At 48.8% G+C, this 16,790-nt stretch overlaps 1 protein-coding gene across 1 annotated transcript; it reads left to right on the top strand.

Annotated features, from left to right (window-relative positions):
- Positions 1 to 7,850: 7,850 nt before the first annotated feature.
- Positions 7,851 to 15,818, top strand: LOC120240719 (orthopedia homeobox). The gene is made up of 3 exons (XM_039245539.1): positions 7,851 to 7,887; positions 9,181 to 9,590; positions 15,288 to 15,818. The coding sequence occupies exons 1-3, from the start codon at positions 7,851 to 7,853 to the stop codon at positions 15,816 to 15,818; spliced, it is 978 nt and encodes a 325-aa protein (XP_039101470.1).
- The last annotated feature ends 972 nt before the right edge of the window (positions 15,819 to 16,790 follow it).

The raw sequence follows: 16,790 nt of genomic DNA, 5'->3' as shown, positions 1-16,790 counted from the left end.
TACCTCATTCATTTTCTGGATAGTATGTGTTTCCTTGTCCAACTCAGAATGCTTCTAAATGATAAAACTGAATCAAGGAGAGGGTTAACAATGTAATTAGAAATAAATACCGAGGTATCACCACATCTCAATATTGGGAACATCCATGTGTACACTCCTTGATGTACAGAAGGAATTCATAAGCCGCCCTAAACCTAATAAACCCAAAAGGTCAGAGCTACCAATTTAAGAAATCTTTGGAACAATTTATTTAAGACTTTTTTTTTTTTCCTATGAGGCGATTAAAGAAGAGTTGTTGCCTTTTCACTACTTAAATAAAGTTTGGGAAATGACGGGGAGAGAATGAGAACACGCAAGGCCCGTCCATGCCAGGTCTCCAAGCTCCTGTGAAGACACAGTGTTGGCCGCGTGCTGGTGCCTCCCGCCGCGCTGTACTCCCGCGTCTGAGCACCTGTTTGCTGTGACTCTTTCCGGGTCGAACTAACACGCCCCTGAGCGGGCTTCCATCTGCGCCCTGAGATTCCCTGGCCTGCCCCTCAGCACCCGCCCAGGTCAGGGGCTCCTCGCTCCGACCTTCTCCTGCGTCCGCCAGTGTCCTCGGAGTTGTTTGTGCAAACCCGGCTCCCCACGCGGAGCAGCCAGCCGCCCCTGCGCCGGGTGCGGCCTCCGCGGTCCGCCCGGCCCGACCGCGCTGCGGGCCGGAGGGAGGAGGCCGCGCGGCTGGCGCTGCGCCCCCTGGGGGCCGGGCGGGACGAGCCCGGGTGCCCCTCGGGGACCGCGGGACCGCGCCACGGCGTGAAGGCGCGGCGGCGGCCACTTCGGGCGGGCGGGCCCGGCCTGCAGAAGAGTTGGGCTATTTTGTAACTGCACCATCCACCCAAGCCTCATTACCACCTCTTAATGAGACCCCTTTACTCCGTGACGTGCAACCGCTCCATCTCATTAAGGAAATCGCTCTTCAATGCTGATTATTTTATTTGCAGCCATAATTATATTTCTTTCGGCTAAATCACGGTTTAATCGAGCCCACATGGAGGGCAGCAGCACTAATTACGGCGGGGGATGCGGCGGCGGCGGCGGCGGGCGCGGGCCGGCTGGGGGTGGGGGGCGGTAGGGGGTGCCCGGGCGGCGGGCGCGGCCGGGGGGCCTGCGGGCGGGGAGGGGCGCGGGCGGGGGGCGGGGGCCTGGGCTCAAACACAACAACTTATTACTTCTAATTCCCCAACTGTCACCAAATCACCTGCACGAAACAAGAATCTAATTTGTTAAGCTGGCATGTCTGCAGATGGAAGATCGATCTTCTCTGTAGATTTCTCTAATTGAGTGAATATAGACGCTCGGAATTAGCCTCACTCGGGCTGCGGGGAGGGGGCCGGGGAAGGGGTGTAGAGAGAAAAGAAAGGGAGGGAGAAGAAAGAAGACGAACAGAGAAAAGGGGAGAGACGAAGAGAAATGGGGAGAAAACGAAATAAAGGAGACACGAAGGACGGAGGCAGAGGGGAAAGAAAGAGACTGAGAGGGCAGAGTGGGAAGACGAAAAGGCTGCAAAGAGAAAGAAGAAAGAAGAGAAAAGAAGAGAGAGTAAAGGGAAGAGAGGGAAAAGATGGAGTGAGGATAAAAGAAAAAAGGAAGCGCCAAGGCAGAACGATAAAGGATACGACAGAAGGAAAAGACGGGGGAAGAGAAAATTCTCTTTGAGGAAGGCTCATTGCCTGTAGAGTTGTATCTCCCTCCCCTACGCCACCCCCCAGAGTGTGAAGTAGCTAGAGAAACTTAGCCCCGGTGTCGGTCGCGAGCTGGGACTAACTGCTTACAAAAAGGAAAGGATTGTGACGGTGGAGACAGGCGGGGAGCGAGGGGGGAGGGGCGGGCGCCGGCGGCTCCAAGAAACGGCTTACAGAATTACATTTGTTTTTCTTGTGATTTTATTAAAAGTCACTCCTCATCTCCAGAATGCGTGAAAATATCTACTTTCCACTCAGATACACCGCATTAACTTGTTGGAGGCGAATTTGTTTGTTTGTCTATTTTATTTATTTGCTAGATAAGATTGATGCAGTCTTATTAGCGCTATATCTAGTTATAGAAAGAGATAAGGATGAGATGTTTTTCTTTTTATTCCAATTACTAGCCTTGTCACCTAACTGAATAACTGATATATGATTATTTATCCTGAGTAAATAGAAATCAGAAAAGCAGCGAACTTAACACAAATAAAATCTCTATGTCGCTTATTGCATTCCGTGTGGCTAATTGGGACCATTAAAATTACAGGGCTAAAGGCAAAAAAAAAAAAGAGGAGATACGGAATCAGGGGGCGGGTACTGATCCGTCATTGTTTTGTGCAGAGCTTTCTGCGTTGAGGCCGAGGATGCGAGTGTTTAGAAATCAAAGACAGAAAAAAATAAGCAAGGGACAGGCCCCAGCGCCTACGAAGAGTCATGCAGGTGGACTGCATGGTAAGAGTTTGCAAACTCGAATGTATGCGAAACTGCTTATTTCAGAAAAAAAAATTAAGTTGAGCTCGGGTATCGCCTCCGGCTTCCAGGAAGGACGGGAAATCAGACTCTTGGGGGCGAGTTTTCCGCTCTTCGGTCGCTCCTGGCACATCCCTGTGGTTCGGGTAAGCAGGCAGTGGACGGACACACACTGCTCACACAAGCGCGCACGGAAGTGCACGCGTCACGAACACGCAGAGCCGGCGCCTTGAATTTAAAAAATAATAACCATAAAGGAAGCCTGGTGTGTGGGTCCATGGGTTTAAGCTCACTGGCTACGGAGCCCGGGTCCTGCTTGCAAAGAGTTTTTGCTGCCCTGGGCTCCCGACGCGGTATCCCAGGGACAACCCTGGCTGAAGCTGCCCTGAGTCCCCGCGCTTGCGGCCTAGGGAGGCCGAGAGAATCCAAGTTTGGGCTAAACCCAAGCCAGGAGGCTAGGAGTTAAAGGCGCTCACTCTGCGCCCCGTCGCCCGAGGACCAGCCGAAGGGTTCTGCAGTGGCCAGGCTGTAGCACTCAGCCAAAGCCTCTTTGGCAGTGGTCTCTTTTGCTGGGAGCCTCAAGAGAGTTCTTTTATGCAGAGAAGTGTGGAAGTGCCTGTCACCCTTTCCCAGAGACTTGGCTGCCCTCCCAGATCTCCTTCCTTCCACTTACCCCACTCTCAAATCGAGTCCCTTCAAATGAGCCATACATCAAGCAGTCCCAAACTCCAGCGTGGAGAGATCACTGACCCCTGTTCTGGACGGGGGTGGGGTGACCAGGGTGGGGGCTAGGGGAGCTTCTATTCCGGCACCTGGGTAAGATATAGGAGAAAGTGGTCACCATTGTTTCAAACCAGTGGACTTCAGAGCTTCCTGGTTTTTTCCTTGAGTATTTGCTCCCACCCTTTATTCTTTTTGAGGTTCTACGGTAGGCCTGAGGAACGCGATCTGATTTGCCACTCCGTTTGGGTTATTGCATATCTGGAAAAGTAAACAGGATTGTTCAAGTCACTTGATTTGTTTTCTGTAAGCAAATAATACCCAAAAGCATGGCTGTAATTTACCACGAATTAAAATTGATTCTTTTCATCAGGCAAGAAAATAGGAAAATGTGAGATCGTTAATTATTGAGGGAGGCGCTCCTCATTAAAGGGAACAATGTTACAATTCAGCATTTAATAGCAGGAATGTGAATAATAACGCGCCATATTTCAGCCTACTGTCTGCAAAGAAAAGAGAGCAGTTTACAAACAACCCAAGCAGCCAAAAGTTATGTTTAATAAACACCCGAGGTTTCTGTAAGTGGAATAATCAGGGAGCTGGGCACACTACCCAATTCTTCAGGAGCACCTAGTATAAATTTTTATTCTTTCTGCCTGTCTCTCTGTTTCTACAAAAGATTCACAACGAACACAGAGATACAATTAGAGAGAAAATCAGAATTACAAACCTAATTAGCATAAATGCATCATTAGGGCACTTGCTGCCAGGATCTCCCACGCCATTCACCGCTCCATCCAACCACACTGTATTTCTAAATCTTTCTCTGGACCAGGATGGCAAAGCGGGAGGAAAGACCCGGTAGTTGTGCTTGTAGTTTACATAATCAGCCGTCAAGGTTTTGGTTTAATATGTATACATATAATCCGGGAAGCCCACTTCTCTCAAAACTAGAAAGTTCTCATTCTCTGTCTGGGCGCTCGATTGGTCGGCAGCGGGAGTGGGTTCTCTGGCCTTTAGATGCTCTTTGTGCTTCGTTAAAAAGGAGAAGGGAAAAAGAGGAGAAAGAAAAAAATGATTTCCCTGTGCATCGCCCCTTGGCAGGCTCTTGTACAAAATTCAATCTCTATTTTTTATGAGAAGTAAACTGTCTAAATAAATTTTATTAGGGGCAACCAATATATTTTCTGGTAGTTCCCTTTGTTCCACTTCTACGTGTGTGTAACAATCTAAAACCTATTTATTGAGGAAAAATCACTGGATCCGTCATAGAAAATCCTTTTACTTTGCTTTGAAGTGATTTCTGAAGACATTCTTGTCATTCCGAAGATTTGGGGGCCATTGCGCTAAAGCCTCGCCTTGTTAGGGACTTCAGTTCCCATGATCATGTGGGAAGTGCCTTAAATTATCAATAGCAATGGGCCTGACCGGCACTTTCCCGGCTGCCCCAGGAACGTGGGAAGATGACGGGGAATAAAACTCTGGTAAATACATCTCAGGCGCTGCCCAGGTGGATTCAGACATTGGCCAGAACGAGCTGCCGAGAGGGAACCGGGCGCGGGGACGAGCATTTTACATCCAGACTATTGTCATTTTCCTCGCCACGCCTGCTGGCAGCCGGCTCCTGACTTCGGGCGGCAGCGCCAGCTTGCACCCTCCCCTCCTCGACGCCCCCACACCACCCCCATCACCTCCTCCCACTCTCAGATTTCCCTTTCTTTTTTTTTCCTTTCCTTTTCCCCCCCCCCCCATGCTTATGCTCTGAAGTCTTGGAAGAAATGATTTAGTTTGTTTATACTGCTATAAAAATCAAGACCAATAGAAAAGTCATAAAATGAAGCGGGCTATCAATCACGCCGCAACATTGTTATTCAGCGGTTACTAACAGAGATGGATAATCCTTTGATTTCGTCCCATTGTTATTACTCTGATGTGTCTTCACATTAACTATTACACATTTATTTATCGACCTGAAAGATACAACAAAACAGAATATACGAGCGAGTGCGTGTGGGAGGACGCCGCACGGCCGGCGGCTGCTCTGGGAGTGGCTGTGGGAGCAGGACACGATCGCTTGTGTGCACACCAGAGTGGACGGGGGGCCCGCGCCCTTCTTCTCTCCCCACGTCGCGGCCTCTCCTCCCTCTCTCCAAACAGAGGGCACATCCAAGGCCACGCGGCCCTCCACCGACTTGTCTGTTTGCAGGAGCAGGGTCAGCCCCCAGGACCCCTGACGCGTCTACCCACCTCTGCCCCTGCGTTCCAGTGTTGGAACCCCCGCAAGCCCCACCCAGGTGGGCACGACCCCCCTGCGAATCCTCTGAAACTTGCACCCGGGTGCGCACGCCGGCGCCACGTCCAGGGCGCACGCAGCCCCGCCCCAGGCCTCCGTCTGGCCTTTCGCCGCGCTCGCCTGGCGCTGTAGCTTCTAGATTTGGGGTTTTGTTCCGGGAAGGGGAAAGATTTACTGGCGGGACTTTATTTGCTTTAGGTTCAGGTATTCTCCATTCAAGCAAGCCTTTCTCGAAAGGACACTAGGTGTTTGCCGAACACCTTCGTGGCTTTCGAATTTGCTGCTGCCGCCTGGGCTCCGCCAAGCTATTGCCCGCGTTCCCGGCGCCCCAGTCCCACACTGGCCGTGTTGGCATCAATCGCGGCGGCCGCCGAAGCTCGGCCAGGCCCAGAGCTTCCGGGGAAGTGGTCTCCACAGCTTGGAAGGAACCGTTGTGGCTGATGCCCGGCATCCACGCGTGTGTGCATGTGTGCGCGCGCGCACGTGTGTGTGCATGGGAGGAGGGGAACAGGCTGCAGGGGAAGAGGAAGAAACTGCCCCAGAGTTCGCCTTGCTGCCTTCTTTGTCTCCTTGCTCGGTCCCTGTCACACACACAGCTAAGGACACACACACACACACACACACACACACACACACACACCATTCCTCTCGCATCTGCTCTCAGGCAGCATTTCCAATGTTTTGTGTAAGTCAATTGGACGGCGAACAAAAAAAGCCATTTGCTCGGTATTATTTAAAACAGACTTCATAGGACCACCCTTTTGTGGGAGCTTTATTTGCACTAAATGAATAATCTTAATTGCATCACTCTCGAATTAAAAATCAATGTTAATCAAGTTGAGAGTAGTAAGTATCAGTTTTCATTGTGCCTGGGTAGAGGGCATTTTTCTTGTGTTGCAAATAAAAATACAAGTCAAATAACTTTAAAAGGGCATTATGTTCTGCTACAAATACAATTGAAACGGATTGTTTAGGAGTAGATCAGAAATGGTACAGAATTTTGCACTTAATTTCCTCAGTTATCATTTACAATAAGAACCTCTGGGCTTGACAGCCAAGTCTAAACAGTAGTAAATTAGTACAAATTTATACTGATTTTACTCTAATAATCGTAATAAAAGCTTATAGATTTGGCACTAATTACATAAATGCCTAATGATCTTGAAAATTACTCTGGTTAGAAATATATTACTAATCTAAACTTTGTTGTTGGCTGGCTCTGAAAAATCAGAACATTAGAGATGGTTCGCTTCACTTGTGCAAAGCACTTTAAATTGTTCAAGTAGTTTAACATATTCAAGAAGAAAATAAAGAGCATTTAACTTTATTTACAGCCATAAGTGGAATTGGGAACCAAGCTGAACTTAGAATCTTTGACCAAAAGAGCAGGTCGTGGGCCAGGATGCAAGCGTGGGCCCTGCGGAGGAGCGGGCGCCGGACGGGAAGGGTGCGGAGTGCACGAATCCACACGGTGCGCGGGGTCTTGAAGCTGACTGCGGGCCCTGGAAGCGCAACGGGAGTCGACTCCATTTTTTTTTTTTTTTTTTTTTTTTTTTTTTTTTTTCTTTTTTTTTTTTTTTTTTTTTTTTTTTTTTTTTGCTCTCTAGACCTGCTGAGGGGCTTCTAGCTACTCTTTAGGCGCGGGGTCCCAGCCAGGGTATCTGTACCCTGGGCTCAGGCCTGCTAGGCGGGGTCCAGGCGCGGTCTAGAGGGAGCGCGGTGCCCTGGTTGTGCTGCGTAATAGCAGGCCCGAGCCAGCAGCAGGCCAGTGCTGCCCAGAGCGCGCGGGCAGAAGTGACTCTCGGGTCACGCGGGGGTCAAGCCCTGCTCTGTTCCCGGCGCTGCTTCTGCCCCAGGATGATCCTAGCTGTAGGACACTGAGTTGCACCTTTGGAGTGAGAAGGGACAAGGAAAAGGAGAGGTGTGACTGGAGAAAATTGCCGGGAAGAACTAACGGGGGCCAGGCCCAGAAGCCCAGGGCGAGGCCGAGGCGTCCTCCGCTGCTTTTGCTGCTGCTCGCGGCTGGAGCTGCCGGGGCCGCCGCCGCCGCCTCCTCCGGGCGGGCGCGGGCGGGCGGGCGGAGTGGGGGACTCTCCCGGCGCTGACATTTGCAGGCTGCCCTCCTGATTGGTCCCCTCGCCGAGCTGCTCACGGGTTCATTCAACTGTTAAGCACCTCCCCGTCTCTCTAAAGGACATTATAATGCAAGAAGCCCCCTTTTTAACCACAAACCGAATTTTCTTTCATTTAGGTGATCTATATATATCTATATCGTATAGCTTATAGCTTATATCTATTTTAAATAACTTAAAGCCGCTAAAATTTGGGGGGGAACAGCTTTCGCCCTGGAGCGGTGCGCGATGCTGTCTCACGCCGACCTCCTGGACGCCAGGCTAGGTGAGTGCGCGCCTCTCGCCCGGGCAGCCAGGAGAAGCCCGGGCAGGAAATTGTCAATTTGTTCCTTATTTTACCTTAATGCGCCCTAAATGGACTAATTTCTTTAAAAGTAATTGTGCTGCATTAAAGTTTAATTTGATTTAACATCGTCTTTAAAAAAAAAATCTATGGAATATGTAGATCCAAAAGAGGACTTGGAAAGTGTTGTTACTTTTTGTTTTTTCTTTTTTCCCCCCTTCCTCCCTCTCCCTTATTATTATTAATTTTTTTTTGAACGGCGATCTACCCTGAGATAATTTGTTAGGAGGTGTTTTCTGTCTCTCTTTTCCCCTCCTGTTTACTTTGATTTGGATTTTTTTTTCTCCTCTTTTTTGCTCTCTCCCCACTGCCTCATTCTCTACTCCTCATCTAAGTATGGTTGAATTTGTAAAAATCTGGCATAAACGAGAAGCCTCTGCAATCGAGGCAGATTTTCTAAGTGTGTTCATTGAGAAAGGAGAAAGGCCAAATTCATCCTCACAGGCATCCCCGCCTGCAAAGGGAATCGGCATTGCCAATGGCTGAGAGAAACGCACCTTTTATTTCTCCGGAAAGAAATTGAATTCTCTAAAGTTTGATTCACTGCTCTGTCTATAGAGTTTACTTGAGTTTCCTTAATGCTGTCTGGGTTGCTGGGCTCTGGGTTTCCGGTTTGGGAATCTTTGGTGATGGATGTGACTCCATTTTCCAAACACTTTCTCTGATTTGAGGGGGAGGCGGAGCTGATTTGGGTTGATTTCAGAGGGTGGAAGACTTGGAGAATTATTCATCTTCCAAAAGTGAGAGGGAATCGGCTGAGGGCCGGAGGTAGAGCTCGCCAAGCTGTCTAAGCGCAGGTGGGGCAGCAACCAAGGAATCGTTTAATTTTCTTTCTTTCTTTTCTCCCCCTTTCCCACCCCCGTCCAAGGATATGCTCTCGCTTTCCTGGGGCGTCAGGGGTACGGTTCATGAAAGGGACTCGAAGGCATGTTCCTTTGCCGGGACTGGGAGTGTTTCACTGCGGGAGATATGAAAGCATGTGCTGTTTACTACGTGAGCCGGCTGCAGAGAGAGGGGAAAGGGCCGGGAGATGGTATTCCAACTTGGCTGTCCAAATTCTGGGGAACCCAGCTGAGCATCCCAGGAGTTTCCTTCATAGGGCGAACGTGGGCGCAGAGGGAGACGAGGATGGGGCTGAAGGAGGACCGCGCAGGGAGGACAGTCCCTCTTGGCATTGCCAGGAAAGTAGTGACCGCGATCCCCTTGCCTCCTCAGGTATGAAAGATGCCGCTGAGCTTCTGGGCCACCGGGAGGCGGTGAAGTGTAGGCTGGGCGTGGGGGGCTCCGACCCTGGGGGCCATCCGGGGGACCTAGCGCCCAACTCCGACTCAGTCGAGGGAGCCACTTTGCTGCCCGGGGAGGACATCACTACGGTGGGCTCTACGCCGGCCTCGCTGGCGGTGAGTGCAAAGGACCCGGACAAACAGCCGGGGCCCCAAGGAGGCCCGAACCCCAGCCAAGCCGGCCAGCAGCAGGGCCAACAGAAGCAGAAGCGCCACCGGACGCGCTTCACCCCGGCGCAGCTCAACGAGTTGGAGAGGAGCTTCGCGAAGACTCACTACCCCGACATCTTTATGCGCGAGGAGCTGGCGCTGCGTATCGGGCTGACGGAGTCCCGGGTGCAGGTACGCCGGGCTTTGGCGCCGGGGCAGAAGACAAGGTGGGGCGGGAGGATTGGGGCGAAAGAAGCGGGGTCTCTTCCCTGTCGGGGTCCCGGGCTGCGCTTCGGCTGCCTTATGAGTTCTACGGACAAGCAGGGCCCCCATCTCCCACCAGTAGAGCCACATTCCCGCAGAAATGCCTCAAAAGCGAAGCCGGCGTTGTTCGACTGTTAGGTCGTGTCACTCGTCCTGAGAAGGGAAGCTCCGCATCTCCCAGCCTCCGCGTCTCCCAACATCCGCGTCTCCCAGGCGGCTAAGCTGAACGTGCACCTCCACTCCACCTCGAGTTATTGACAAGTATCTCATTACCCCCTAATGAGTTTGTGTTAAGCGTCTGGATAAATGGGGGAATGCAACAATTATAAAGAAAACTTGAAAAGGGAGGAAATAAGGCATAATGGCCCCTTAAAAAAAAAAGTCCACACCTGGGTTTCACGGTGTAGCTTTATTCTCCTGCATATCATCCTCCTGCAGCTCTAAGTCAACAAACCCCTAGCTTTGAGGTTTGCAAAGGTTTCAAACTTTGATGGTCTACCAAAGCGCAGCCGAGAGCGGCTGGAGAAATACCCCACAGTTTTTGAACCCAGGTTTTCCCTTAAGGAAACTGGGGATGGGGGCGATGAAGGCTTTCTGTTGTAGATATCCGATCTGAAGAAAGGACATTTAGGGCAGAAAAGATTGACAGGTAGTAGACGAAATCGTTACTGACACCTTGTTCTCGGCCAACCACCCTCCACGTTGTAAATTACATATAACTTTGAAAATCACATCTAAAACTTTTCTGAAAATTGAAGAATAAAAGTATAAGCTCAGCGAATCTCATTCCTCCCCCCGCCCTTTTTAAAAGAATGAAAACAATATATCAGATTTTTTATGGACAAACGCTCTAGGTGAAATACCAAGGCGCGCACTGAGTCTTGAGCTATCCAGGGTTCTGAAAACCTTTCTTTCCTGTCTTGGACCTGATAGTTTCTCTATGTCATGCAGGGTGTCAATTTCACTTCTAGCTGCTTTAACAAATTAAGTTTAAAGATCTCAGTTGCTTTATATTTGATGTAAGAAGAGACAAGAGTGTCCATAATCACATTGTTGAATATTTATGTCTGCTTTCGACATTGTAAAGATAGTCCCACCTGGAAAAATAGCATATGCTTCTGCTCTAAATAGTCAGCAAGTGAATATCACTGGGAACTTAAAGTGGCCAAATTAATAAACTAATAATCAAGGCAGAACATAGATTAACATTTTTACTCAATGTAAGTCTAGGTGGTTTCGTTAGTGAACTTTGAAAACCCTGAATCATGGGCCATTGAAATTAAACACCCAAAAAGTGTTAATTGCATTGTGCATATATATATTATTAATGTTAATTTTTTTTAACTTCTCACCACTTTTTAAATCTGAAGTTGATCCAAACCTTAACAGAAATATACAATTTCAATACTTCCATTACTGCTAATGACAATACTGGCTTCTTAAAATCTTGTAGGTTCAAAATTCATAAAGTTGCTTTTTGTCCCTCAAGAGAAATACTACCTAATAATTTTTGTTTTAAAGAGTAAAATGCTGTTGCTTAACCTAGACATAGTGGTAATTAGTTTAAATTAAAATAGAACTTAGAATCACAAATAAAATATAATTGGACAACCGACTTTATGAAAAAAGAAAATGAGGTCTATTAAACTTTATTAGGTCTTCCAAAGGTTAATGGCAGTAATTCTTTTAATAGAAAAAGTTGTAAATGAAATAAAATACAAACTATGTAATAGAAACAGTTATTTTCAAAAAGTACACAAAAGAATAATCAAGAAGAAAAAGACAAAGTACTTTAATTGTTCTAGCATAATGTTCAACAAAAGATAATAGCTTGAGGCTGCTGATAGGAACAATTTAATAGAATGGCAATTTCAATATTTTTAAAAATAATGTTTCATAGTTTAAAAAGTAATCAGATCAACATAACCTTCTTAATTAACATTTCAAAATGATTAACATTATGTAATGTAATGCAAAAATAATTTATGGAAAATGTATTTACTTCACAATTCATTGTACCATTGCTCCTTGACCAAATTCAAATTAAATAGTAATTGGTTTATGTTCTTATATGATGAGTACTTCATAGTTTTCTTTATAGTTAACAGATTGCCACACATTCTTTTCAGTATGTGGGCCACTGCACTGATTAAAAATGATCTAAACATTTAATTTATTACAATTGTATGCTTTTAAAGATGCTTTTTAAATTCTAGACTAACTGACCCAACATATTTATTTTTATCTATATCTGGTATAGATCACATTTTTAAGTATTTATTAAAGCACTTCTACTCACATGGAGGCCAATTCCATGTCTGATATCGCTCCCCTTTTCTGGCTAGTGTAATAAAACCATTCCTTTTATAGCATGCCATTATTAGAAACCAATTTCAGAATTATTTATAACCTGGAATGGCTTATTAAGCAGCAATGCGAGAATCATGCAAATTACGCGATCAAATGCAATATAATAAGCATAATCATTAGTCTCTAGCACGGATTAATTAACTTTCAATATTTTATTTACATAAAAACCAAATCAGTGAAATAACTTCTGCACAGTCAGGCTTGCCTTTCAATATTTTATACGAACAAAAATAATGTGCTGTAATTCCATTGACCGTGTCCCCCAGAATGGCCCTGTCACCTGCCACATCTTAATAGGGGGACAAGCTGAGAGTATTTTCTAGTTTTCTAATGGAATGAGAAATTGCATTTTCTTCCTCTCCCAGCACTATTAAAGTGTAATGAATTCGGCCCAGAGTTCACGGCTGGCTGATCGAAATGAACCTGAGATCTCGGCTTTAATACAGCTCCCCAGATTTCCTCCCAAATCTTCACATTAATCATTTGCTGGATTCCAATGAGATCTTCATAAAGCATTTGGTTCGAGGGGGAAAAAAGTAATATTCTCTCTTTCTCCCTCTCTTTCTCTATTTCTGAGCCATTTATAGGTGGGGAATTAAACGGGCTATATATTTTAAAATACATTTACAGTATGTCTATATTACTGTAACAGCAGATATCATGAGAGTGGATTTTTAAATTCCAACCTCCATTAGATTCTCACTGTTGTATTAAGCATTTTCTGAGAAGAGCTGCATTTCAAACTGAGTACAAAGTTGGCCGGTGGCTGCGGTTAATATATTTTCTGGAGTTGTCATCTGTGCATTCTCAAAATCTCCCTTAGGTTTTGCCTGCATTTTAATCCGTCATGCTCTAGTTTTCAAGTGGAAACATTCACATTTTAAAAACATATGCATCATAGCTTGGAACGGAGGTGCTCAGACCCCATGCAGATTTTTTTTCACAACCCCAGTAAGCCATGAAACATAAAAAAATTTTGTAGCCATCATTTGACTAGTAACCCTCAAACATAATTGAGCACGATTTTTCGATTATTCCTATATTTAGTTCTTTAACAGCTGTTCTTTTCCACCTGTGCCTGAGGTCCAGAAACCTTTCTAGTGGTTGTGTTTTCCACTGAAATTCTATGGGGGCAACCCTCCGCCAGCCCTCGCCTTTCTTTCTTCTGCTTCCTTCTGCTTCTCCCCCCCCCCTCCCGCCCTCAGATGTCTGCTACCCTCTTCAACCACTGCCCACGCCAGACATTCAAACATTTGGGGATTCACTGACACTTTGCAGATAGTCTTTATAGCTATCTTTTGAAATATACCCAGGTGCGGAATGTGAGATATGAGGACCGTTTGGACATAGACACCCTCCCTGTCTAGGTCTCCATCCAGTCTACCTCTCCTCAATCCAGCCTTGGATGCGTAATGCAAAGTGACCGACCTGTGGCCGCAGGTCTCCTCGTTGTACTTTCCTTGGCTCCTGCGGGTTACTCTCTGCTCAAGGCCGCTAACAGCTCAATTCTCCCAAGCGGCATTGATCCCAGTTACTATCAAGGGCCCCGAAGCCTCATTAATCCTTTGCGCCACATACTCAAGAGGCTTTAGCAAGTAAGGGACCCAGCATCGTTACACAATCAGGAACTTGGGGTAGGCAGAAATACAGGAAATGGGGTAGAAATAAGAGAAACATGTAATGGTGAGCAATGGCTCCGGTATGATAGAAAGACCAGGGCCAACCCAAAGGCGGGCCGTAAGTCTAGAGTGCAATGCCGATCACACCGATAAGCGTGGCGGGTCTTCACTTGCAGAGTATAACACACTTCTGTGAGTAGCTAGCTTAACGAGAATAGGTCAGGTACTCCCATACTCATGATCCTTTAGCTTGCAGAATAAACACTAAATAGCTTGGATTAATAGAGGAATAGCCTTTTGGTCATGAATATGATCAAATTGCGTTTGTCAAATTCTGAGAGGAAACTCAGTCAGTACCTGAGCTGTGTCTTACATCATTTATATTTGTGCACACTAAACCTCCAACTGACTAGATGTTAAACTGCAAGCCTGCCAAGTAGGACTGCTGCCAATTACTATTTTTAAAAAAATCAGATTCAAGTGTGGGGAGAAAGGAGGCTCTCTTGGTCAGGCAGTTTACGTGATGTCTTTCAGAAGAACTCTGCCTTCCGGCCCCCCCCCCCCCGGGGTGGTGAGTGTGGCATTAATAGTCAAATCTGTGGGGTAACTTCAGAAATTCAGAGTTATTATTATGAAAGAACGAGTAGGAGGCTTCTTTTTATTTGGAGTGTATTTTATGAAACACATCTCCTCTAAAAAGAAAGATATGTGCGTCTGAAGCAAAATTAAATTTGATTCATTTAAATTTGATCGCCTTTAATTTGTACTGGTCAGAAAAAAATTTCAGTTGATAGATGAAACGGATGAAACAGGGGAGACTTGAGGAATTGTAGGCCTAGTAATTTGGGGTCCTCAGTAAGTTTCTGAAAACAGACTTGAAGGTCGCTGGCCTCAGGACTCTGGCAGCAGGTTCCAGCACATCTGCACAGCTCAGATAAAAGGTGCCCTCAGAGGGGTTTGAGAATGAGGCATGGAGACTTGTGGCAGTAGTACCAGTCGCTACGAATCAGAAGTCACGGTGGCGACCCAAACAACACCGTAGCTAAGCGCCGCTCGCTTTCCCACATGGATCACTATGTTAACCTCTCCGCTCTGTCATCCGTGGCGTTAGGGGTTTTCCTTTGTCTTTCGATTTTGAAACTGGCTATGTCATCCACAGCCCTTCATCAATTTCCAAATTTCCAGCGTTTCTGAAAATTCTATACCCTATCAGTGTTTTAAGGCACGCTATTAAGCCACATGGGTACGCATGTTTATCTTCATTTGTACACCTGTGAGTCCAATTTTGACACACGCCCGCCTGCAGACTTGTGCATCTAAGCAGTGCACGGAATGTGCCAGCGTGCAGGGGCGTGGTGAACACTGCACGCGGTGCTATGTTTGCCCCCAATGTGAGCGCTCCAGGGCACTATCAGGACCCCGGAAGGTGGCGCTTGCTGAGTGCAAGGGGCTCCAGTAATCTCGAGCGGACGAAGAACCGCGGTCCTCGGCTGCGTGTACCGGCACTTTGGGCAGATGGCACTTGTCCGGCCTAGCGCAGCGTCTGACGCACGTATCTCAGGCCCAAGCCCCTGTCCGTCCTGGCCAGCCGGCTCGCTAATAGCGCCCTGTGTGTCTCCCGCCCCGCCCGCTCCAGGTCTGGTTCCAGAACCGGCGCGCTAAGTGGAAGAAGCGCAAGAAGACCACCAACGTGTTCCGTGCGCCGGGAACTCTGCTGCCCACACCAGGCCTGCCTCAGTTTCCGTCAGCCGCCGCCGCCGCCGCCGCCGCCATGGGCGACAGCCTGTGCTCCTTCCACGCCAACGACACTCGCTGGGCGGCGGCCGCCATGCCGGGCGTGTCACAGCTGCCGCTGCCGCCGGCTCTGGGCAGGCAGCAGGCCATGGCGCAGTCGCTGTCCCAGTGCAGCCTGGCGGCCGGGCCGCCGCCCAACTCCATGGGCCTGTCCAACAGCCTGGCGGGCTCCAACGGCGCGGGGCTGCAGTCGCACCTCTACCAGCCCGCCTTCCCCGGCATGGTGCCCGCCTCCCTCCCCGGCCCCAGCAACGTCTCGGGCTCGCCCCAGCTCTGCAGCTCCCCGGACAGCAGCGACGTGTGGCGGGGCACGAGCATCGCCTCCCTCCGCCGCAAGGCGCTAGAGCACACAGTCTCCATGAGCTTCACTTAATGCAGCCGCGCCCAGCCCGCTCCGCCCCCGGCGCCGCCCCCAGGCCGCCCCGAGGTCCTTCCGGCGCGCGCCCGGGCCCCCGCTCCCTGCCCGGGCCCCTGCCCCTGCCCCCCTGGCCCCGCCCCGCCCCGGTCCCCACCCGGCCTCTGCCGCTTCTCGTTTTGTTCTCGTCTCTCTCGTTCGTTCTCGGGGGCTTTCCCCTTGCCCCAGCCCGCGAGGCCTCCCCTCCTCCTGATTTCGCCCGCCCCGGTCCCCTCTACCGGGCTCCTATTCCCGTCTCCCCCAACTCTTCCCTGGCCCCCTTCTCCAGCGCCTCACCCCACCCTTTCCGGCTACCCCCAGCTACCCGGCTCGCAAGCAGCGTGCTCGCGCCCTCCTCCCAGCCTTCCGACTGGAGGCATTCTCACCCACACCTTCAACACGACGCCTACGACCCCCTCGCCCGCCGCCTCCCCTGCGGTCCCTTCTTTACCCGCACCTCCAGCCCCTCCTCCCGCGCCCTGCAAAAAGCATCCTTCCCGCCATTTTACTTACCAGGGAGTCGACTCAGGATCTGAAATCAGACACCAATGGACTGGTTTGTGGGCAGAAATACACACACTCGCACTCTCGCTCACTCTCAGACACTACACACACGCGCACACACACATACACAGTGCACCTAGGTCACACACGGACGTGTTCAAGGGACAGCACAATGTTAGGGATTTTCGTCTTAAAGGAGGACAAGCATCTGCTACAACTGCCTCATCTGAGGGCCCAACTGACACAATTTGATTTGTCCCTGTATTCTTTTTTTCTTTCCTCTCCCACCACCCTACCCTTGCCCCATCCGCCCAGTCACATCCATGCAGCCCTCTATTGGCTTGCAAAAGAACACTTTTATTTTCTCTTACTTTTATTTTCTTAAGCACAATGTGTGAGGTTATAGAAGGGAAGGCGTCTCCGGAGGAATGTGCCCGTGAATTGGGT

The sequence above is a fragment of the Hyaena hyaena genome, unplaced genomic scaffold, assembly GCF_003009895.1.
Source record: "Hyaena hyaena isolate Hyena2069 unplaced genomic scaffold, ASM300989v1 scaffold_260, whole genome shotgun sequence".
Lineage (NCBI taxonomy): Eukaryota > Metazoa > Chordata > Mammalia > Carnivora > Hyaenidae > Hyaena > Hyaena hyaena.
Note: the sequence above shows the minus strand (reverse complement) of the source record. Positions and strands in the feature narration are given on the sequence as shown.